A 25,485-nucleotide genomic window follows, 5' to 3' on the forward strand; every position below is an offset into this window, starting at 1 on the left:
AACTCAACCAGACGTAGGTACTAAATAATGGATGAAACCAAAGCTAAAAATAAACAAAGGAGAACAACGTGATGGGTAAATGCATGGGCTCTGGATGAAGAAAACCTCACTCAGATCCTGGCTCTGCTGCTTCTGCTGGGCAACCTCAGGTAAGTTCTTCACTTATTTAAAACTTGGTTGCCTTGTGTGTAAAATGGATATAATAATAGTATCTCCCTTGTGTATCTGCTAAAGCCTGTAGTAGTCTCTTATACTTAGGAGGGGATCTATGCATGTTAATTCAAAGACTACATATTCAAACACTTACAGGACTGAAAATAGACATTAAAACAACAATTGAGGCAGTAGGTTGGTCCTGAGATATTATACTTGTGATACTTGTAACAATACTTGTGTGTAAAGTATGTTATCTACCTAAAGAAGGATCCACCACTCAGATCCAGGCAATTACTGCTGTTTTAGAATGCCAGCCAAGGATTGTCAGGTGTTCAGGTTTTTATGTGAACTCTCCCAATTTCAAACATTTGCAAGTAATTAAAAAAAAAAAAAAAACTATCTGTATATCTCTGCCACAACAAAAAAGAGAAAAAAAAATAGCACATGTTCATAGGCCTGTGGTGGCTTATGGTTACCAGTCTGGGATCTATGTATTAGTTATTACAAGCCTATGATGTAAACCCTCCTACTCACCAAACTTAAACCAAACAGTAACAGTTGTGATTGATTTCAGGTACTAGAGGAAGGCAATGGGGCAGAAGACTTTTAGAAGCATTGGAAGTTTTCACATACCAGATTCATACTTTCTTGTTTGCAGAACTAGATTTTAATTATGGAATTTCTGTTATGAACCACCACAAAACAGCCATTATCTTCAGAGTACTCAGTGTATGATGCCAACAGCAGTACTTTCAAAGCAAATCTGACCACACTTTTTCGTTGCCACAAATGCAAGAGCGTGCCTTTTCTCTTACATTGCTTTCTTTATACCTACATTACATATTTATTTATCTTTAATCACTAGTAGCATACTCCAGTGTTCTTGCCTGGAGAATCCCAGAGACAGAGGAGCCTAGTGGGCTGCCGTCTATGGGGTCGCACAGAGTCGGACACAACTGAAGCGACTTAGCAGCAGCAGCAGCAGCATGCTACTATGCATTTTACTCTATATTTTTCCCCTTAATTTTTTGTTTCTTTCATGAAATTAAGATTTATCTACAGTAAAAAGTATAGATCAATGAGTTCTGACAAATGCTTTTGCCCTTGTAACTCATATCTCTGTCAAGATAGAGAACTCATCCATCTCTTCAGAAAATCCCCTGTGCTCTGCCCCAGTCACTCTCCACCCCCGCATCAGAACAACCACTGTTCTGCTTTCTGTCACCACTTTTCTCATTCTAGAGCTTCATATAAATACAACTATCCAGTATGTACCCTTTTTCCCCCAGCTTCTTTTGCATCAGCATGTTTTTGAGATTCATCCATGTTTCCCCATTACATTTTGCCTCTCACATTTCCCCCAGTGCAAAAATCACAGCTTCTCTCCAGTATGCTATAAATCATCATCTGACATTATTATCCCAGGATGCTATGTCTGCTGAGTTGCTTAAGTCATGTCCAACTCTGCGACCCTATGGACTGTAGCCCACCAGGCTCCTCTGTCCATGGGATTCTCCAGGCAAGAATACTGGATTGAGTTGCATGCCTTCCTCCAGGGCATCTTCCCCATCCAGGGATCGAATCCACATCTCTTATGTCTCTTGCATTGGCAGGCGAAGGAAATGGCAACCCACTCCAGTGTTCTTGCCTGGAGAATCCCAGGGATGGGGGAGGCTGGTGGGCTGCCGTCAATGGGGTCGCACAGAGTTGGACACGACTGAAGTGACTTAGCAGCAGCAGCAGCAGCAGCAGCAGTGCCACCTGGGAAGCCCCTATTATCCCACAGTAAACACCAGTTCATGAACTTTTGGAAATGGAAAGCAATGCAAAACTTACTTTTGGAGTCTTAAAACACACTCGTGTTGATATCATGTCACTGACTGAGGCAGGCCATGATCCAGGGGCCACCTAAGTGGATGGTATTAGAGGATGGGAGAACTACAGGCTATGCCAAATTGGAAAGGGCAGTGCTTGAGGGAGAGAATCTATTGAAAGAGCTACCTGTCTCTGTAAATACTGAATCAGAAAGAAAAGTGGAAATGGGGAAGTAGTCAATTATGCATGAGCATTTAGGAGAACAAAGGGAAGGGAAAGGACCCAGTCCAGGCTGAGATAAGGAAAACAAGATCGTCCTGCGATCTTCCCACAAATATAGGGTGTCCCCCAGAGCCACTGCTCTCTTGCATGGATTCATACACCCAGTCACTCCGAGCACGGGCGTTGTTCACAGGCAGTGACTCCAATGGACAAGTGACCAGAATAAAAGGAGGTGGATGCTTAGTAACGGGGAAGTAACTCTGTCATGTCAGAGGTTTGGTTAGAACCCCCAAAGATTAGAACTTGAGTGACTGGAAAAAAGTCGAGCCATTGAGAAAAGAGACATGGGGAAGAGAATGAGTTTGGGTAGAAAAGGTGATAATGAACTAATTTCAGAGGTAATGAGTTTAAGATGTCATCAGAGCATCCATGGAGTGGTGACCAGTAGGAAACTGGGCATGCTGCTGTGGCTCCCAGGGGAGAAGTCAAAGCTAGAGATGTGGCTTTGGCAGCATCCACCAAAGTGAGGGTTGAGGCCATGGGAATGAATGAAAGATGAAAGAACTCATTGGACCGTGAACTCCTTGAGAGCAAAAGTGGTCTCTCTCATTTCTGTGTCTGTTTCAGGGGAGATGCTTCACAGATATTTATGAACATTGGACCTTAAAATGAATACTGTATGGAAGTTACCTGGGAAAAATATTAAAATTACCCATATATATTCAGCTTACTGAGACTGACCTTCTGCACATAAATGCTCAAAACCTCTCAGCTCATTGCATTAACTAAATGATTCAACTCAGCAGTACTTCCCAGCATTCTAATTAAAGTCACATACATTTTATTGACTAAAATTTCCAGTAAGAGCATAATGCTATTGCTTGCCCTGCCAAGAAAAGAAGAGAAGCAGTTTTTTAAAAAGTGCTTACAAAAGACTTCACTCCATCATTCAATTCATCAGAGAGAATGTGAAAATGTAGTAATTAAACTCACGTAAGAAGATACAGGTTTGCAGAGAACAGATTCAGGAAAACATTGGATTCTAAAGAATATGACTCCTTCTACAATCGACTTCATGATTATAAATGTGTACCCATCAATAAAAACGTGCATGGAAAAACCTACACGTGGCATAAACCATGATCTGTAAAAAGGCAATTAAATCAGCACTTATCGAGCATTTCTTTGCACCCAGCCTGGCAATAGGTTTTTTGGTTTGTTTGTTTTTCATTTTTTGATGGAAACCAAAGTACTCTTTAAAAGATTTCAATATAGGAACTTGCAAGACATAGCAAACAAAAATAGCCTACACCAGGATGAAGTGAGTGGTGGATATCTTTAGCAGATGGATCATTTGGAGCTGTATGTGTGTGTATGTGTGTTTGTGTGTGCGCGCGTGCATGTGTGCGTGTGTTTCTGGGTTCTTTTATTTATTTATTTTTTCCAGAGGAGAGAATGCCTTGGCACAATTTTTAAACTCACATTGGCATATGGAGAAGCAGGGGGGAGGGGAGGGTGGGGAAGGGCAGGAAGTCTCAAGATAGAAAACAGAGCAAACGGTAATGCCGGAAGACTATAAAGGATAGGAAATGAGCTTTTTAGGAATAAGAATTACAAATGATGGCTTAAAAGATCAACATGTTAAGTATTAAAAATAAAGCAATTATACACTTGAAAGCATGAAAGTGAAAGTTGCTCAGTTGTGTCCCCAGGCCAGAATACGGGAGTGGGTAGCCTTTCCTTTCTCCAGGGGATCTTCCCAACCCAGGGATCAAGCCCAGGTCTCCCACATAGAAGGTGGATTCTTTACCAGCTGAGCCACCACAGAATCCCTGAAGAGGACAGAAACACAGTCAGCCAACACAGACCGAGGAACAGGCCAAAGGCAACATCACGCAAGGTCAGCTGTCCACCCCACTCCTTCTTCCCACTGTGACCTTCCCCAAATGCTGTCTCAACCGCTCTGAGGTCTTCTCCATGCAGCTTTCTCTAAGTCTACAACTCCTGAATTTGCCTGTCTCTAAATGGCTATTTTCCTTCCCAAAATATCAAAACAGATTCATGATCGAAGTTCAAGTTATCTCAAATATCTCCTTAGTTATACTTTTTACCACTTCAACTTTTCTGTTATAGAAGGAATATACTTCATTAGAGAAACTTTGGAAGACAGACACTGAAAACTATTACTAACACAGTTTTACCATTTGGAAATCACTTATTCTTCAGTATACCTTCTTTCAATTTTCTTCCTATGAATTTATGCCAGATCATATTTCATATACAATTTATAACTTTGGCTTATCAAAACTTTCCCCCATGTTATTCAAATCTATTACTATGATTTTTAATGTTAACATTTTAATTGAAATTTGTCTTACATGCAGTAACATTCACAAATTTCAAGCATTCGGCTCAGTTAGTGAATTTTTTCGTGTGTCCATGTAACCACCTCCAAGATCAAGGTCTAGATCTGTGCCTCTCTCTGTGTGTGTGAAAACAACAGTAAGAAAGGAAATTAACCAGAGAAAAGAGAACATCTCAAGAAAATGTAAAGTATATAACAAATTAAAAGACAATGTAAGACCCAGAAATCCCACTGCTGGGCTATACCCTGAGAAAACTATAATTCAAAAAGACACATGTACTCCAGTTTTCACTGAAGCACTATTTACAACAGGCAGGGCATGGAAGCAAACTAGATGTCCACTGACAAGGAATGGCCAAAGAAAATGTGGTGTATATATATATATATATATGCTGAAATATTACTCAGCCATAAAAAGGAAGGGAATTAAGTCAGTTGTAGTGATGTGGATGAACCTGGAGTCTATCACAGAGAGTGAAGTCAGAAAGAGAAAAACAAATATTGCATATTAATGCATATATATGGGGTCTAGGAAAATGGTACTGTTGGACCAATTTGTAGGGCAGAAATATAAATGCAGAGGTAGAGTATGGACTCACAGACACACTGTGGGAAGGTAAGGATGAGACAAATTGAGAGTAGCATTGCCATATATATACTACCATGTGTAAAACAGATAGCTAGTGGGAAGCTGCTGTATAACACAGGGAGCTAAGCTAAGCGCTCTGTGATGACCTAGAGGGGTGGGATGGGAGGGTGGGAGTTTCCGGAGGGAGCAGATATATGTATACATATAACTGATTCACACCATCGCACAGCAGAAACAAACACAATATTATAAAGAAATCATACTCCAATTAAAACAAGACAATGTGAGATAATAATAAATAACAGTGAGAGTGGATTTATATGATTATGCTACCTGGGAAAAATTGCATTTTTCCAAGAAACTCAGGGGACTTCAAATGATGTTCTTAAAACCTACCAGGAATTGGTTTTAATTTTATTGCTACCTTCAGGTACAATAGTCATAAATGCTGATGGTAAATGGGCATTAAAGATTTTAAGCAAAAAAAAATCTTTATTTTCTAATAGTATTCTGGGCTTTTTTCTATCTTCAAATATGAGGGGAGCATAATGATTGCTAAGGAAAATCTAAGTGAAATACAATTGAGGTGGAAAAATATCCACTTGAATCCTACATATTGTTTCCTTTAAAAAAACAAAAAACCTTTATTTTTATTTTAATTATTTATTTATTTGGTTGTGCTGGGTCTTAGTTGTGGCTTGCAAACACTTAGTCGTGACATGTGGGATCTAGTTCCTTGACCAGGGATCAAACCCAGGCCCCCTGCTTTGGGAGTTCTGTGTCTTAGCCACTGGACTACCTGGAAAGTTCCTGCAAACTGTTTCTTAAAAGTTAAAAATAAATCATTCATATTAATCCCTCTGGTTCCTTTATACAAATCTAGGTCACATTAGTCAAATGCAACTTTTTTAGTGGCATAAAATCAAATCACTTTAATTAGTTATTTCATTTTATTTTCAAATGCTTTCTTCCTCATCCACCAACTAAACAAAAATATTAACATTCTAAATAAACATGTTTTCAAATAGGCATTCAGAAGCAGAAATCATCTGTAGCAAGTAATACTATTAAAGAGTGATGAGTTCTCATTCTGACTGGACCACATTAACCTGTGGTAAAATCTACCTTACTTGCTCCTTGGAAGAAAAAAGACACTTGCTCCTTGGAAGAAAAGCTATGACAAACCTAGACAGCATATTAAAAAGCAGAGACATTACTCTGCAAACAAAGGTCCATCTAATCAAAGCTATGGTTTTTCCAGTAGTCATGTATGGATGTGAGATTTGGACTATAAAGAAAGCTGAGCGCTGAAGAATTGATGCTTTTGAACTGCGGCGTTGGAGAAGACTCTTGAGAGTCCCTTGGACTACAAGGAGATCAAACCAATCAATCCTAAAGGAAATCGGTCCTGATTATTCATTGGAAAGACTGATGCTGAAGCTAAAACTTCAATACTTTGGCCACCTGATGCGAAGAAGTGACTCATTGGAAAAGACCCTGAGGCTGGGAAAGATTGAAGGTGGGAGGAGAAGGGGACGACAGAGGATGAGATGGTTGGATGGCATCACCGACTCAATGGACCTGAGTTTGAGCAAGCTCTAGGAGTTGGTGATGGACAGGGAAACCTCACGTGTTGCAGTCCATGGGGTTGCAAAGAGTGAGACACTACTGAGTGACTAAACTGAACTGAAAATCTACCTGTTGAATGACTACAAGTTTTTTCTTACTTCATATTTAAAACAAATTTTGTTGAGCTAAACTAATCTTCACTGCCTTGGAAACTATTACTCCTTTTTCAACAAGTCTTCCACAACTGATCCTTTCTTATTTCTTTCAATATTCCAGTCCAGTGGTCTTTAAACTAATGCCTGAAGTCTGGTTTTGTATTATAAATACAGATTTGCTGGGACACAGTCATGTCTATCCATTTGCGTATTGTCTATAGCTATTTCTGTGCTGTAACTATAGTTGAATAGCTGCAACAGAGATCACTCAGCTGACAAAAGCTAAAATATTTACTATCTTATCCTCCACAGCAAAAGTTTGCTTTAGGCTAGTCACATATAAAGTGTTAAAATCTTCCATTGCTTAGCTTTTTGCTCTATACCCACTTCATTCATTAATTTCATCTGTAGATCATTTTCTCAAGTATGGCTAGTAAAGTCCTTGAGGGTTAGAATTCTCTTTTCTTAAATCCAAATGAAAGCCTGGCAAGGTTAGCTGGACATAAGACTTTTATTTCTGTGCGTCTCAATAAGTGTCCATTCATGCCAGAGCTGCTGCTACTGCCTAGAAGTCCAGATAGGTTGCCTCAGGGGCCCTAATTTATCTTCCTCCCTTGTATTGCCTTTTACCATGTTATTTTGCAGTGCCCTCCCACTTTGACCATGTAGCTTGCTCTGGCCTACAGAATAAAGAGGACAAAAGCGACCACGTGCTGGTTCTGAGCTTAGGTTCAAAGAGGTCAAGCATGTCTCTATTTGCTCTTTGTCCTTCTGCTTCAGTGTGATGAGGGCATGACTGGGATAGTCTGCTGGTCCTAAGAGGAGGATGAGCAATGCACAGAGCAGAGCTACCTCCAAACATGTTGGCCTGCCAAACTGCCCCCTGATTCAGCAGAAAGCAGCTGACCCCCTGCCAACCCTGCAGACTCATGGAAAATGATGGATGGTTACCGCTTTAAGTTTCCAAATTTTGGAATGGCTTATGAAGCAACAATAGATAATTGATACAACAGTATTCTGTCTGATCACACTTACAGCTACTTATTGTTCCTTGGAATCAAAAAAGAAAAAGTTGCAATATTTTTAGTGGCATGGTTTTCATGGGACCACACTAATAATGGTAATATATATGATGTCACTTTTTAGCCAAATATGAAAAGCAATCAACTACTCAACCAGAATTTAGTGACTATAAAGAACTCATGCAACTCAACAACAAAAACAAACAAATGGATTAAAAAATAAAGAGGATCTGGATAGATATTTTTCCAAAGAAGACATATAAATGGCCAACAGGAAAATGAATCGCTAACATCAGGGAAATACAAATCAAAACCAGAAGGAGACATCAATTTACACTCACTAGAAGGGCTACTATCAAAAGACAAGAAATAATAAGTGTTGGAGAGACTGTTGAGAAAAGGAAATCTTCATACACTGTTGATAGGAATGTGAATTGGTACAGCCACTATGGAAAACAGAATGGAGATTTCTCAAAAAATTAAAAATAGAATTATCACACAATCAAAACTATTCCACTTCTGGGCATTTTCCAGAAATATAAAAATACTAATTCAAAATGATATATGCATCCCTATGTTTATTGCAGGATTATTTTAATAGTCAAGATATGAAACAACCTAAGTGCCCATCAACAGATGAATGAATAAAAAGATGAGATATGGCAGTGCTGGTGGCAGAGAATATGTCTGTCAATGCTAGAAATGGAAGAGATGCGAGTTTGATCCCTGGGTTGGGAAGATCACCTGGAGAAGGGAATGGCAACTCACTCCAGTACTATGGTCTGTAAAATTCCATGGACAGAGGAGCCTGGCAGGCTACAGTCCATGGGGCTGCAAAGAGCTGGATGTGACTAAGCACACACACATATACACCATACTATAGTGTATTTGGAAGTCAAATTGTAATATTGCACATGTGAAACTTGTACAGTGTTATATATCAATGTTATCTCAAGTAAAAGAATTTAGTGAGCACACACCATGTATTCATCACTGAGATTTCTGAAAGATATAAAAATCACAGTTCTAATACCAATGAACTCATAATTCTCTTGAAGAAGATTAAATGAAATGTGAGATAATTAGAGTACAAGATATTAACTGAGTGGGAAAATCTACAGAAACTTTGAGCTTCTGGTTTAACATGGTTCTGGGAACATGTGTTTTTTATCTCTGTGCCTTCACAGAACCCCAGAAAGAACAAGAGAGGAGCGACATCAGCAGACAGATGTTTGGAAGCTTCCAGTTGGGAAGCTGGAAAGTGAATGGATGACATAAGAAAAGAAGGAGGAGAAGCTGAAACTTAGCCTGCAGGGGGGACAACTCTGGGGGCAATCCAGGAAAGGCTGGTGCTGGAGGTACCAAGTGCCACTGAAGGCCGGGATGAAGGATGAGGATGAGATGAACAAGATGACGTGAACAGGAAGATGGGATGATGTCTTTATGGCAAAGAGTCATCATCTACACCCCCTCCATTTCTTCTCTCTGCAGGAGACTGGCCCTCACCAATAAAGATGAAAAATAAGACAGTCAAAAATCCCACCTCAACGAGCCACATTCTGTTAATAGAAATGTCAGTTTTGATCACATTAGGAAATCAGGCCAGAAAAACTCCAGAATCTTTGCCTCTTACTCCTTTGTCTCCCATTCTTGACAGAAGATACTATTTGACTTTCCAAACTAGGGATATGCACTACCTTGGTGAAAATAAAATGAATAAATAAAACTGATAATAGTAGTTACCACCTAGGTTTGTCTTTCATAAAGTATTTGAAATTTTGACAGTGAAAGCTTACACTTGTATGTTTGTATAATTTAAAATAAATAAAACACATACATAAAAATAAAATAAGCAAACTAGAATCGAGGCCTATGGATTTCAAAGCACTATTTAACAATAAAAATAATTTGGAAGCAGCTGAATTACTCAGTTGGTGCCATAATTGCTAATGCTAGAACCCATTCATTATTACAAATTAGACACCATGCCTTGGGTTTTATAAACATCCTCATTTAATCTCACAATCTCATAAAGCAGGTTGCCCTATTAGCTCCATTTTATAGATGCAGAAACTGAGGTTTGGAGAAATGCAGACACTTTCCCATGGTCACTTGGCTAGTAGGTATCAAAGCCATGATGTGAACAAAATCTCGCTGTTTCTAGAGCTCAAGAACTTAACGTTGTGTCCAGAAGAAACACAGTTTCCTTTTACAGGTCCCAAATCATACATTTACATTAGGAAAAAATAACTCTGAAATTCACCAAAGAATAGCCATTTTAGCAAGAGGAAAATAAATCCCTAATCCTTGGGGCCCTGGCAGTGAGGGGTGGGGGATAAAGATGATTCCTGAGGACCAGACCCATACTGATCCAATGCTGGAGCCGAGGTGAGAGGTGACCTGTGGTCAGACTGCGCCCTGATGAAATCAGTGGGGTCATTTATATCCCAAGGAGCCCTTGGGGGCTTTCCTGTCTACCATCCTAACCACTTTAGGTGACTACATCTTCTTTTTTAAAAAATTGAAATATACTTGATTTATAAAGATATGTTACTTCCAGGTGTACAGCAAAGTGATTCAGTTACAAATATATATTTCTTCAGATTTTTTCAATTACAGGTTAAGATAATGAAAATAGTTCCCTGTGCTATACAGTAAATCCTTGTTGTTTATCTACTTTATATATAGTAGTGTGTATGTGTTAATCTCATATTCCTAATTTGTCCCCGCCTACGCTTCCCTCTTTGGTAACCATAAATTTGTTTTCTATGTCTGTGAGTAGGTTTTTGTTCTGTAAACAAATTCATTCTGCATCATTTTTTAGATTCCACATATCAGTGACATCATATGGTATTTGTCTTTCTCTTTCTGACTTATTCGCTTAGTATGATGATATCTGCATTTATGCTTAGTCACGTCCTACTCTTTGTGACCCCATGGACTGTAGCCTATCAGGCTCCTCTGTCTATAGAATTTTCCAGGCAAGAATACTAGAGTGGGTTGCCATTTCCTACTCCAGCAGATCTTCCAGACTCAGGGATTGAACCTGTGTCTCTTGCATCTCCTATAATGGCAGGCAGATTTTTCACCGCTGCACCAATTAGGAAGCCCATGATAATCTCTAGGTGCACTCATATCGCTGCAAATGGTAAAAATTCATTCTTTTTAATGACCGAGTAATACTTCATTGTGTGTGTGTGTGTGTGTGTGTGTGTGTATATCAGTTCAGTCACTCAGTCGTGTCTGACTCTTTGTGACTCCATGGACTGCAGTACGCCAGGCTTCCCTGTCCATCACCAACTCCCAGAGCTTGCTCAAACTCACGTCCATCGAGTCAGTGATGCCATCCAACCATCTCATTCTCTGTCTTTTTTATCCTTTTATCTATTGATGGACACTTAGGTTGCTTCCAGGTTTTGGCAACTGTAAATAGTGGTGCTATGAACACTGGGGTGCCAGTATCTTTTCAAATTAGAGTTTTTCATCATTTCCAGATATATGCCCAGAAGTGGGATTGCTGGATCATATGGTAGTGGTATTTTTAGTTTTCTAAGGACCCTCCATACTGTTTTTCATACTGGCTACCCTAATTTATATCTCTTAGGTAACTACATCTTCTTACATTTTATATTCCAATACTGATATTCTTCACCTGGCCCTGGTCCTTCCTAACTTTTCATGCTGGTTAGCTGCCCAGCACATCTTTGGCACACACCTGCCAGGGGTACTTCCAAGACTACAAATTCTAAATGACAGAGATTTGTTCTGAACAATACCTAGCACAGTGCCTGCCACCTGCTGAAAGATGCCTAGTAAATTAATGATGACAAACAGAAGGTTAACGGGCCACTCTGATGCCAAGCCAGGAGAGGGCTCTATGACATATCTGCAGATCCTACCTGATGACACTGCCAATTAGAGGCAGACTGTTATGGTGAGAGTGCCTTTAAAGCCAAAAAAAGAAAGTGAAGACATGGGTGAGGCCAGGAGCCTCCAAAGTGAAGCGACTAAAGAAATCCATCAATCTGTATGTGCATTTGAACTACACAGTATATATGAAAAAGAGACAAAAGGGACCATTTAAAAATAGTCCATGGAGGGACTTTCCTGGTGGTCCAGTGGCAAGACTCCAAGCTCCCAATGTAGAGGGCACGGGTTCAATCCCTGGGTGGGGAACTAAGGTCCCCCATCCCAACAGGGCATGGCCAAAAACTTAAAATACAAATGAATAAATACTTTACAATTAAAAAACAATATAAAAATAATCCATAGCGATGTGTTTCCACTAAATAATACCACTCTGCTAACACCTTGAGATTTTCCCAGGAGCACTGTGTGCCCCACTTCACCTTGTATTTCTGCCACTTCCATTCATGCCTCACGTGGGGTATGGGTCCCCTGCAAAGTATTATAAAGAAAAGTAATACCAGGCTCAGGGAGTTTCTATTCCACTCAGATCTTTGAAGTATGAGGTGTGATCACAAGCCCAGGGAGCCTGTCAACAGTGACTGCGGGGGAGGTGGGACTCAGACAGGAATCCTCAGGGCCCTGTTTGTCACTGAGAGCTTTATACAAACTCAACACTCAGAGCTCCTGGGCCTGCTCCTACTGCTCGGGCACATCTCTGGCAATGTCATGCTCTAATAGACCCACTGGCTAGCGACCAGAGCTCATTCATTATGGCAGCTATTGATTACCTCTTAAAGCAGAAAATGGGCTTCCCTGTTGGCTCAAATGGTAAAGAGTCTGCCTGCAATGCAGGAGGCCGGGTTCAATCCTTGGGTTGGGAAGATACCCTGGAGAAGGGAATGGCTACCCACTCCAGTATTCTTGCCTAGAGAATTTCATGGACAGAGGAGCCTGGTGGGCTACAGTCCATGGGGGTCGCAAAGAGTGGAATACAACTGAGCGACTAACACTTTCACTTTTTCACTCGATGCAGTAAAACCTGCCCAGCATTCCACTGTCTCACAGGGAATCTAAAAGGAGCTCCAGTCAACACACTGCGTTTCCCTCCCCCTTTTAGGAAATGCATTGCATTTAGAGCTGTCTTGTTAAATCTCAGTATTCTGAATTAATATCCTTACGCTGACCCCAACCTTTGAAGTATGTTAGTGATGGAGAAGTATGTGTCAGCAGTCAGATTTTAATATAAAAGAGAGGCTGGGTGGCTCAGACGCCTAAATGACTGTTAATTGTATGCAAACACTAGCTCTCAGCATATCCTTTAGTGCAGAAGATAGTAAATCGCTGTATCAAAGTCTTATATCAACAGTCCTCTAAGTAGCTAATGCTTTCAAGATGTTCCAGGAGAGACCAGGATGATGCATTCATTACAGAGGGATGGATGAGGAGCTGAAAACCTAGTTGTTTTAAAGCATCAGAACCCAGCTACCAGGTAAAATACCAAATTTAAGCATAGTCAAACATGTTTATTAGATATCCTTTCAAAACACCCTTCTATTTTTAAAAAGAGTCACTAAAAATATTGTCAATATTCTCTATGGAGAATACTTTTAAAACAAAGCAGAGTAGTGAAACTCCTTGTTAGGAACATAATGTGTGCCTCTTTTTAAGCCTCAGAATAATTTGTCAACTTCCAATTTAATTATAACTGAGATTCAAGTCAACTGTTGAGGGTTCTGGGGATACACTCTCCATAGATTCTAGCCAGTAGCAAGTGGAAAGATTCCAAATGCATTAAAAATATACCATGGAAAGGAGGGGAGCAGGAAAAATTGAAAAAAAGAAAAAATGAAATTCTTTGAAAAGAAAAATTTCTTTTTCTTTCTGGTGACCACTAAAAATATAATCTGACATGACTTACTCTGCTATAAACTTACTCTGTTTATAATCTCTCTGTCATGTAAGATTTTCCAAAACCTTCCTTATCTTTCCTGGAAATCAAAATTAAAACCTACCCTTTTTACAGTGCAAGGAAAACAGAGGGTTTCAAATTTATTCAAATAGAGAAATATGGACATCTTGAGACAGTCTAGTTTTATCTCTAAAACCTGTTTCAGTTAAGAAAAGCCATCGAATCATAGTTTCCAACACTAAATATCAGTACTCTGTTAATGCTAATTAATATGTACAGTGTTATCATTAACATTCAGATTCTATCTTCAAAGAAAGCCCAGAGAGTAGCAAAGAATCCACAGGCCTTCTGTAAACATCAGGTGATGTCACACTTTAGAATGAACTGGGGAAGAAGCTGTGACTAAGTTGTTGGCTTCCTGCCCACCCAGGGCCACTGTCAGCTTTCAGTTTAATTATTCAGATGTTTGTCAACTTCTGCCTTCCCAGTAAATGTTGAAGGCAGATCATTAAAGAACATGATGCCATATTTCCAGATTTTTCAGTCAGCATTGTCTTTCAAAATAATGTTCATTTACAGGAGGAAATCTTATGGCACAGAAAGCCCTCATGAATTATTCATCAGTTACAGAGCGTGCCAACATTCAATTCCTTTGTACCTCTCAGCGAGTGTGCACATGTGAAGTGGCGCATGCCTTGGCTCCCTAGTCCTACGGGAAGGCAAACTCGAGCTCACCGGAGGTCCTGGTAAACAGAGAAGAGCAGAGTCTTCAAAAGTAGAGGTGGGAGGTACACAGCATTTCTGCCTTACATGGGATTGATTACCTGATAGTCTACTCTCCAGAAACCAAAAGAAGTTACGATCACTTGTTCTAAGGTCTAGTATCAAAAGAATCAGCATGAATTGATATGGTCCGCTGGTTTCAATACAGCAGCCAGAAAGATCGCCTTGGGATGCCTCTGAAGCTGTGGCATTGGCTGTGGGTCCCTGGGGATGCTGAGCAGGGGAGCTGGGTCCCTCCTGAAGCCATTCTCCCCAGGGTACCAACTGTCTCATAAAGCACAACTGTAGGGGAAGGATCCTAGGGACAGCATCCCTGTGAAAATGGAATATTTCCTGCCATATCAGTAAATAAGGATGTCACAGTCATCAGTGATTATAGCCCTCCAATGTGAGTTGGTGAGCCCTAAGGGCACTCAGGAAGGAGAATACCTGCCATCTAGCAGCTGTCAGACTGCAGCCACTCCCTATGGTGAGCCCCAAGGGAGCTCAGGATGTGAAAAACATAGGCTACTGGTCCCAGGTAGCTGAGGTGCACATGAAAGGGATGATTTCAGACTCTTGTACCTTCCCATACAAATAAATGTGCTAAATTCCTTAAGCTGGGATATCTAGTTTTCTTTAATTAGCAATAATTGTTCATGTTCAGACTACCTGCTTTTTGTTGCAAAACTTCTATATATCTTGGTTCTTCCTCTTGCGTCCTCAGAGAAGTTCTCTCAGGGTTACTTGAGATGCTGTCTCCTGGTACTGAAGTCTTAAAAATTTCCACTGAATAAAACAAAACTCTCAGCTTTTAGGTTGTGAATATTTTTAAGCCAACACCTAGCTCAAACAAAGTGTCCGATGTACCCAATCTACGCAGACAATAACAGCATAACATAAGGAGATGGGAGAATTCACCTCAAAGCTATGTTCACACAGATATACTGGCATGGAGATGGGGGATATGAGGAAAAGAATACAGAAGCAGAAATGCAGGTCACAGATTCTCACTCACAGTCACTCGGGACCCCCAATGTGCTCCAACGGACCAACCTACCCAAATTTAACTTAATGGAGCTGGACTCCTGCTACATAAGTCATATCCATTTTTTAAAATCCCATTCTAATGATATTTGTAAATGTTTAAGGAGTAGTAAAGAATACTATTTATAAATATGCTTAAATAGTGGTGAAGAACCCACCTGCAGTGGTAAGAAACCTTCCTGCCAATACAGGAGACATGAAAGACTCAGGTTCGATCTCTGGGTAGGGAAGATCAAGGAAATGGCAACCCGCTCCACCAATCTTATCTGGAGAATCTCATGGACAGAGGAGCCTGGAGGGCTATAGTCCATAGGGTTGCAAAGAGTCGGACATGACTGAACCAGCTTGGCACAGCACATAAGTATGTTAGTCTATAACATATGCATATTATACAAGCATGTGTTTGTATTAACCTCAAGGGTTAATATAACAAGTGCACAAACTATTTTAACCAATGGAAAAATCCCCGCAGCTCTCCTCATCTTTAAATGCACAGCCTACCCCAGACAGCACACTTGCCAAGTTTATGAAAAAGACAGCCAAACCTCGGTGGTCTTCGAGGATGTGATGTGGGTCCATGGGTTCCCAGGTCACATGCACAAAGCTCTAAGGCTTCAGCTTTTCTTCCCAAGGTGGCTGACACGCGGAAGCGCTGCATCCACTCCTCAAAGGGGACGCCTGGGCCCTGGTTCTCCTTCCACGAATCTGTGGGCTGAGCTGGACTCCAGGGAGGGTGTGCCACCCCGAGGGTGTGTCACAGAAGCTCAGGAAGAATGAGGAGTTTCCTGGAGTCTAGCTCCTTCCTCCAGCACAGAGTCCTCATCTCCTGACCCTCCCCACTCTGTCTCCTGTGCTAATTCTAAAGACCACTCCAAACAGCACATCAGTTCACTGACATCACAGATGCAGAACACCATCCTTGCTGCAAAGACACTATTAAAACATGCCCAGAACGTTCCACGGGTTTTCCGCCACTCTGAATCCAGATTTATATCACTGTGATTGCACAATAACTCAAACACAGGAGACAAAGAAAGAAAAAGATCGATTTTCCCAAGCGTTCTGCTCCTCTTTTCACTTAATGAATTATCATCTCACCAGATGGGCTTTTAGTACTTTTTTTTTTGTACTAGGATTTAACAAAAATACTCCAACTTGGGGAGGCTCCTTTTACTATCAGCCTGGTTGTTCATCATGGCTTTGAATGTTGTTCCCAGACAAAATGCTGGTCTGAGGCCAGTCATGGACTTTGAGTCCTTTTGTATTAGGTAAAGGCTGTCTGAAAACAATGGCCCCATCCGGTAAGGTTCAGGAAAGAGGCATTTTTTTCCTTTAGTAGTCAGTAATGCCCTGATGCAGGGCTGGATTACCCACCACCCACAGTCCAATTTTTCTCCCAATTATTTTTGAACACCAAGGCTTTTGCAAATTAGAAATGTTATGAAGACAGTTTAAATGGGAAAAGATACTTAGGACAAATATCCCCAGCATCAGATGCATTTATAGGCTAAGATGTAGAAGGAAACTGGCATAATTGTTTTAAATGTGAGAACAGATCATTTAATTCCTGCAAGAGACACAAACTCCAGCACCCATTCTGAAATAGTAATTTAACATAAGGCACATAATCTACCCAATGAAAAGGAAAGACTACATGATCACATTGTTTAAATATAAAGCTTGATTAATTGAACATTCTCAGCTTACTTTCTTCTCCGTCTAGGTGGGTTTTTTGATTTGTTTTGAAATGGCTTTGGGCCATACTCTGGGGTCACCCTACCCTCCCTTCCTCGAGTCCAGGCCACTGCCTGGAACTCTGTACCCCTGATAACATCCTCCTGACTTGGCCAAAGCACCAGGCGCCAGGCAAAAGATCACAACTGGACCACTCGTTGATAAAATGCTTGGCATTTGCAGAGCTGTCATATGTTAGCTGCTGCCAAAAGGCCAGTTGCATTTATTGAAATCTTCTGATTACGCCTAATGCCCAGCATGCTCATGACTGATTTCAGAGTTTAGCCCTAATGCTTTTTGTGTTAGTGTTTCAGGATTGTTACCATAAGGATAGAACAGAAGTCTTTTCCAGCTGCATTTTTTTTCTCATTAGTTTTCATTTCAATTCTAATGAAAGCTAGTTTTTCCTATTTCTTTGAAATCTCATATTATAATCCCTAACTGATTTTAAATGAAAGGGAGGAAAAGAAGCCACGTGTAGGGCTGTAGCACTTTTCTGAGGCTAAAACAGGATTGTAGCTACTTGCCTGGGTTCCCTGCCTTTTATAAGGCAGGACAGCCCCAAGAGGGGATGGGACATGATTCGACCTGGAAACTTTGACTCTTTGAAGAGTTAACCAATAAAGTAGTTCCTTCCTGGTTGTGGGCCTCCAAATTTGACTTCTGTTAGCTGAACCAGAGATACTCTGGCAGTTTATCAGAATGTAGACACCTATTGCTTAAAAACTGTTTACACAACTATTTTCCAATTAAAAGGCAATGTTACACTTACATTGTCATTCTAAAATCCGAGACACTGCTCTGTGTTCTTTACCTTACATAACTAATCACCTTGAGAAAGCTGCAGCAGAAATCTTTCCCAATTGATGCTCTTCAGAAGTCTTCCCAGGAAACCAAAATTAATCAAGAAAAAAATTACATATTCACCTATATTTGAGAAATGCTTCATTAAGCACTGTTCAACAGGGAGCTTCTCAGAGACCTTGATAAGCATGTGTGCCTTGTAACTCTTTGAGAGAAAAATAAAGTAAGATGCATTTTCTAAATTTATTCGATGAGAGAATGTCCAACCCCAACACAAAGATTAACTGACCACAAAACTGAGTTTGGAAACTGCACTAATGAAGCAGAAGGCTAGCAAGGAATGTAGAGATCAGAGAGCAATCTTAGAGCCAGAGGAATTCAGAAACTTGCCAAGGCCACACAGAATGTACAAGGAGGAGAATTCTGACCAGCAACGTGCAGTCCTGTTATCTGGGTGGCTACCATAGGCCTCAGTGCCTGGTTCTGTTTGCAAGTCTGGTCCCCAGTGATGCTAAGCTTGGAACATAGATACTGCGTGTTCCTAGGCAAATAACACATCTTAAGGCAAATGATGTTAAAAGACCGGGCCTAGGAGATGCCGCCTACCATAATACAATTTAACGACAGAGCTGAGAGTAAAAAATAGCAGACATCAATAACAAAACACCCACAGGGCCCTGGCCTCATCTTTTAAACTGAGCAGAAGAGGCAGAAACTTGAAGCAAATTTAATTCCCTAAGAAGAATGATTCTATTGGGAAAGATGGAAACTAAATTTCTCAAAAGGTCATACTCAATAAGGAAGAAGACCCCTCTAGACCCTAATGAGAAAAGCACAGGAAGAAAAAAGTTAAGACTGATTTGTCATTTCCCTTGAACTTGTGTTCCAATGTTATTTGGTTATACGCCCAGATAATTGCCCCAACCCAAGCTCAGCTACGTGACTCCATGAGAAAGAACAATGTCAAGAACTAAAAGAGGCCCCCTGGTCCCCAGGCAGGCCCTCGAGTGCCAGTAAGGCAGCATCGAGGCCGCGAGGAGAGGGTGACGAGGCCACCACGCAAAGGCAAGTGGGCCGGGCCCGGCCAGGTGACCACCGCCATGAGCGGCTCCTCGGGCACCCCGAACCTGGGCAGCAAGATCAACGTCATCTCCAAGGCACAGATCCACTACAAGGGCGTCCTCTACACCATCGACTGGGACAATGCCACCGTGGCGCTTGCCAAAGTGAGGAACTTTGGTACTGTCCCACAGATAGGCCTGCCACCCCCCTAGAGAGGAGATTTATGAGTACATCATCTTCTGGGGAAGTGATGTCAAAGATATTACTGTGTGTGAACCTCCGAAAGCTCAGCACACGCTCCCTCAGGATCCTACTGTCCTTCGATAGTCCCTGGGCTTGGGTTGGGCTCCTCCTTCCAGGTGCCTTACAGCCCCTTCCGAGGGAAGCCACCCTACAGCCAGCTGGTGGGCAGCTCCCTGCTTAGCCAGCAGTATGCTGGCCTCCTTGGGTTTAGGAGCCAGATTTCCGTCTGTCTCAGTTGGCAAGAGCCCCATGGTGGAGCAGGCCGTCCAGACTGGATCTCTTGATAACTTGAACTCTAGGAAGCTGTTACCTGGCGAGGACACCGTGGGCATGCAGCTCAACAGGTGCCCAGCCCCACCCGATATAGCTCAGAGGCAGCTGTGCAAACTCAACGGCCGGTGAACGACAGAGAACAGAAGACCCCAGAGGAGGCACTCAGGGAACAGACAAACAAGGAACCGCTCCAGAGGGCAAAGCTGTCCAACTAACATCAAGGAAAACACAATCCAGTTTGAAGGCGACTTTGATTTTGAGAGGGCAAATGCCCAGTTCAGCCGAGAAGAGCTGGACAAGGAGTTTAAAAAGAAACTGAATTTTCAAGATGACAAAGCTGAGAAAGGGGAAGGGAAGGACCTGGACGTGGTGACCCAGAGTGAAGAGGCCACTGCTGAGAAGGACCACTTGGGGCCCCGCTGCTACTACAACACGTCCAAGTCCTTACTTGACAACATCTCTGAACCCAAGACCAGTTCCAGGTGGATGATGTGCGCTGAGGAGAGGAAGCTCAACACGGAGACCTTCAGGGTGTCAGGGAGGTTCCTCCGAAGCCGTAGTTTCTGGGGTGGATTTCGAGGGGGCAGGGGCAATGGTGCAACCCACCGTAACCCAACTTCCCACAGAGCTGGGACCGGCAGGGTGTAAGGAGTTGGCCGAAGTTTCTTGCTGAAGCGGCACTGGTGCCAGGCTGTGTCTACGAGGACGATGGAGAACACTGCACTTACTGGGGGAGACACGGTCACTTCGTTTACTGAGTTTGGAAAGTCCATGCTACCACTTACATTTTGAACTGAACTTGGACGTGGTCTGAGATAGAACCTCTTGTTTGGGGAAGTGTACATGGGAAGCCGCTTTGAGGTATTCTAACCTATTTTTCCTTTTCAGTTGTGCACAGCCTGATTCTAAGTTTCTGCAGAAGGGTTCCAGAGTGAAAGTGTGATCCTCACTTTGTGACCTTTCTTGGACAGCTTTGACTTTAAAGGCGGAACCAAATTTCATTTGGCAAATGCAAAAAAAAAAAAAAAAAAACCCAAAGAACTAAAAGAACTTGTAGTTCACCACCACTTAAACAGAAAGCAATCTGATGGTGGCTTCATCTGGATTTGTATGGTCTTTATGGCATACAATGATCTCTGTGCTACTCGAGCCAGTTTCTGCCAATGATTTCCAAGTGGATCCCATGTCATTATTTTTGTGACTGGAAATGAAGTTTTATAGACTTTACTAAGATAATAACAATGCCCATAACATATGGATGTGATGTATCTCAGCTTCATAAACTGCAAATAGAACAGCCTTATTATAATTCACAGCTGACATTTATATGGGGCTCACTCTCTGCATGTATTGAGCAAAGAATCTCTCATTGAGTTCTAATAACCCTCTGGGGCAGGTACCATTACCATCTCCCTCAGAAAGATGAGGCAGCTGCAACAGAGAGAAGTTAAAGAAATTGCCCAAGGTCATTCCACTAATAAGCGATGCAGCTTGGACCTGGACACAAGCAGTCTGAGTCAGAGACCATGGCCAGGATGCTAAAACTCCCTCAAAAATATTAAACAGTTCAGGCAAATCATTTAATCAAAGGTGTCAGGCCATCTCCATGGGTAGGGATAACCCAAAACATAAATTTAGCAATATAAAAAGTAAGAATACATCGAAGTCTGCTACTGCTTTTTGCAAAAAGCCTAAATACTGAAGACTATACGGAGATTGATTTCAGAAGAGTCGTTTTTCTGAATCACATGATGTTTTCATGAGGTTCTTCACTATTCCTCTCCTTCACAAAGAGACCTAGTCAGTGGCTAGTACCTGTCTCTGCAAAGGCTGCAGTGAAGGGACCACCATCATGGCAAACTGCTTCCCCAACCTCATGCCCACTGTGTACAACCGTGTTCCACGCTCATACTGGAGTTGCCATCTGACACTTACTTTAGACCCCACTTCTTAACTTTTAATTTTGTATTAGGTTATAGCCAATTAATAACATTAGGTGAACAGTGCAGGCATTCAGCCATACATATACATAAATCCATTCTCGCCCAACCTCCCCTCTCATCTAGGCTGCCACACAGCACTGAGCAGAGTTTCACATGCTGTAAGTGGATCCTTGTTGGTTATCCATTTTTACAGGTCCATCCCAAACTCCTTAACTGTCCCTTTTCCCCATCCTTCCGTCCAGCAACCCTAAGTTCATATAAGTCTGTGATAGACCCAACTCCTTTCTTGTTCTGGCCCTACTGTAACTCACCAGTGATCTTAGGCCAATCACCAAACTAACTTCTAACTCTGTTCAATGGGCGAATAATACCTGCTCTATCTATATCAGAAGAGTTAAGAGATAATTGGGCTACCCAACATTTCTATCAACTCTTTTTCTTTTCTTTTTCTTTCTTCCGTCTTCCTTCATTTTTTTCTTTCTTTTCCTTTCCTCTTTTTTGGCCAATACTTGCCAAAAAGGACTTTAAATGAAATTTCAAAAAACTGGACTCCCCACATCAAACAATAAGCTGGATGGAAATAGAGTAGCTGGTACATGGGAACCCATCACCTGAATTCAAGGTTATCCTCATCACTGCTGGATGCTGACCCTTAATATTTGCTACCAGCGCTCCCAAACGGGACTAATACTGGACTAATGTTTTTCAAGCAGTTAGTCTGTACCAGGGACTAAGATAAGCATTCTTAAGTGTTGTGTTTCCTCATAACAGCCTTAGTAGGTAAGTGCTGGGAAGAAGGGTATTATCAGCCTTTCTTTAACGTATGCAAAGACTATGCCTAGAGAGAAAGCAATTTTTCTCAAAGTTGCAGCTTGTGGTCAGGGGGACAGGGACTTGAACTCAGGTTCACCTGTTCATTACTGTGTTAGAGTGAGGTGCGATCAAGAGGCTAAACTGCAATATCTTTGAGCCTCATCCACATCACTCTGTGTGCAATTAAGCAGTATCAATGTTGTTGTTTGTGTGAACCTTTTCAAATAAAGAGGAACTAATTCAAAGCAGAATGTGCTTAGTGGTTGTTATCAGACACCTTCTACATCACCTTTTCCACAGCCAAGAAGCGCACAGCCATGGATTTGCTATTTCCCTCCTCTCCCGCTTCTGTCTATTCATCTGCCCTCACTCTCAGTCTCACCCAGCCTATGGGGCTAGCCTGCTGTTGCTGCTGCTGCTGCTGCTGCTGCTGCTAAGTCGCGTCAGTCGTGTCCGACTCTGTGCGACCCCATAGATGGCAGCCCACCAGGCTCCTCAGTCCCTGGGATTCTCCAGGCAAGAATACTGGAGTGGGTCGCCATTTCTTTCTCCAATGCATGAAAGTGAAAAGTGAAAATGAAGTCACTCAGTCGTGTCCGACTCTCCGCAACCCCACAGACTGTAGCCTACCAGGCTCCTCCACCCATGGGATTTTCCAGGCGAGAGTACTGGAGTGGGGTGCCATTGCCTTGCCTAGAGGGGATTAAAAAATATTCCTTACTCTCTGCCAAAATACTAGGCATTTCTCTTTTCTGTCTCGTTTGATACAAATAAACTGCAGGAACTGGGGGATTCCAGTCTTTCTGTGCCTTTGAAAAAGGTTGCAATGATACAGTCTAAAATGAAAAAAAAAAAATTACAGCAAAATGAGGAGATTCTACTTTTGTCTCATTATAGAAGCACCAAACATTAAGTTAAATCATGATTGACCATAGTCTGGATTTTTAGAATTTTCACGTTAATTATCATTTGTCTCACAAGTGACATATGACCATTGTGATGGCAAAACATTCCACTTGTAGCTTCACCTCTAGAGAAAGAAGGCTATTTACTAACTGTGCTATACACAGCCGGCTACATTTTATACGGGATTTTTTGTTGTTAGAGGGTAGGAAAATGGATAAACACCTAGAATACTTGCCCTGGAGATGTTACCACATCATCTGTCCCACCTGCATCTTTCAGGGTGTACCACTAGCAACCAGTTTGAAAGCTGTATTCTCTTTGGAAGCTTTATTCAAAGTTAGTGAGAAGAGAATATGCCACATTTTAAAGAGAATGAGAGTGCTACTTCAAACCACTGTCTCTGATTCAAATCTCCAGTATAATTTGGGAAACTCTAAATTCAACTTAACATTCTGTACTTCCCTGTCTAGTTAACAATTCACTGACAGTAAAGCATTCATATCTAATCTTTAAGGAAAGCGATCATTTATTTATGGTCTCATGGAAGCCAATAATTCCAAAGGCTTTTCTATTGACTTTTTTTTTTAAGATTTTCTTTGATGGAGACTATTTTTAAAGTCTTTATTGTTTTTTTTTTTTTTTTTTTTTTACTGTTTTATGCTTCTGTTCTCTGTTTTCGTGTTTTGGCCAAGAGTCATGTGGGATCATAGCTCCCTAGCCAGGGATTGAATCCACACTCCCTGATTGAAAGGCAAAGTCTTAACCATTGGGCCACCAGAGAAGTCCTCCCATTGTTTGTTTCTGCCCACTTTCAATTTTCATCTCTTCTAAAATCATTTGTTTACTTTGGCAAAGGGAGTTGGACTAGTCTGTAACTACATACATCACACCTCACACCTCTATAAACCTAGTCAAAAATCAAAAACCAAAAGAAAACAAAAATCTTTATCCTCTGTTCCAAATGAAAGAGGATAAGTCTAGTTTAAGGTATGTTTAATGACAGAGCAAAAACAAAACAAACAAACAAAAAAACACGCATTTAAATCTTTCAAAATAACACTGAGGATGTCTACTTTAACCTCTCTAGGTTTCCTAATAACCAGCCACTTCCCCTTTAAGAATGAGATGGCTGATGGCATCACCAATGTAATGGACATGAACTTGGGCAAACTTTGGCAGATGGTGAGGGACAGAGGCCTGGCGTGTTGTAGTCCATGGGGTCGCAAAGAGTTGGACACAACTAGGAGACTACACAATAACACAGTAATCAACCATTGGGGTCAATGACAAAATTGCCTTTAGCCGTCAAATGCCTCTCCCCAGTGGTAGCCTTCTGATACTCCAAGCCCTGTTCCCCTGAGAACACAGGGACAGACAGTACGGAAGCTAGAGGGAGCCTGCAGATCATCATTAGTCCAGTAGTTTTAATAATGAGGCTTCTTGGGGACTGGTGAGAGATTAGAAAACATAGGGCTGACTCTGGCTCTGCCCCAACTTCCACCAGAGAAATTTCAGCTCATCTAATTTATTTCCTGGGCTTCCAGACGAACTTTTGTTTGAAAAAGGATTTCATAGCTAAAAACATATGCTTTGAAAAATTCCCATTCTGTCCATTTCTTTCATGTTAGGAAGGAGGTAAATAAAGACCATGAAAATCTAGGACTGATCCCAGGTTGCAGAATCAGTGACGGGCCCAGCCAGGGTTACGGGCAACCATGGGCTCTGAGTCACGTTCTCCAGAGTAAGCACTGTCTCCAGACTGCAGAGGGCACAACTCCTAACAGACACATCCCTGTCCTCATTCAGGAACGTGCCCAGAGCTGTCTGCTACCACTCTTCCGGGAACTGCCCGCAGTTCTGGGGGCAGGCTCACAGATGAAGTAGTGATCTTACTCTTGTTCTCAACATTTTTAAAATACTAAACTGAGAGGCCAGGGACAGGAAAGCAGCCAGAGCCCTGTCAATTTAAGATGAAAAATAAAACCTTTCTGAAGTTGAGTGTAAATCCATAGAAAACAATGTTTGCTTGATAAAATTTGAATTTACCCTCAGATTAGGATGGAAGCAGGATCCATCCGGCTTGCTGTGATCTTCATTCTTAAAATCTTGTTCCTTAGCCAGCCACAGCTGAGCTCACTGCGTGGGGTCCAGCCCCAGGGCCGCTCTAGTACTCATCGGGATAACAGC

At 41.6% G+C, this 25,485-nt stretch overlaps 1 protein-coding gene and 1 pseudogene across 14 annotated transcripts in view; one reads left to right on the top strand and one right to left on the bottom strand.

Annotated features, from left to right (window-relative positions):
• Positions 1 to 25,485, bottom strand: part of ABLIM1 (actin binding LIM protein 1) — a 336,400-nt gene that overhangs the window by 226,392 nt on the left and 84,523 nt on the right. For 8 of the 14 annotated variants that reach the window (XM_012102971.4, XM_012102970.5, XM_060404734.1 and 5 more), the window contains exon 1: positions 16,066 to 16,227. The exons of the other annotated variants lie outside the window; for them this stretch is intronic. In XM_012102971.4, coding sequence (XP_011958361.2) covers positions 16,066 to 16,099 — 34 coding nt within the window. In that variant the 5' untranslated portion in view covers positions 16,100 to 16,227. Of the gene's footprint in view, positions 1 to 16,065; positions 16,228 to 25,485 lie in introns of those variants that run through there. 14 annotated transcript variants of the gene reach the window in all.
• LOC114110306 (protein LSM14 homolog B-like) lies at positions 19,080 to 20,284 on the top strand (annotated as a pseudogene).

This window comes from Ovis aries, chromosome 22 (genome assembly GCF_016772045.2).
Source record: "Ovis aries strain OAR_USU_Benz2616 breed Rambouillet chromosome 22, ARS-UI_Ramb_v3.0, whole genome shotgun sequence".
NCBI lineage: Eukaryota > Metazoa > Chordata > Mammalia > Artiodactyla > Bovidae > Ovis > Ovis aries.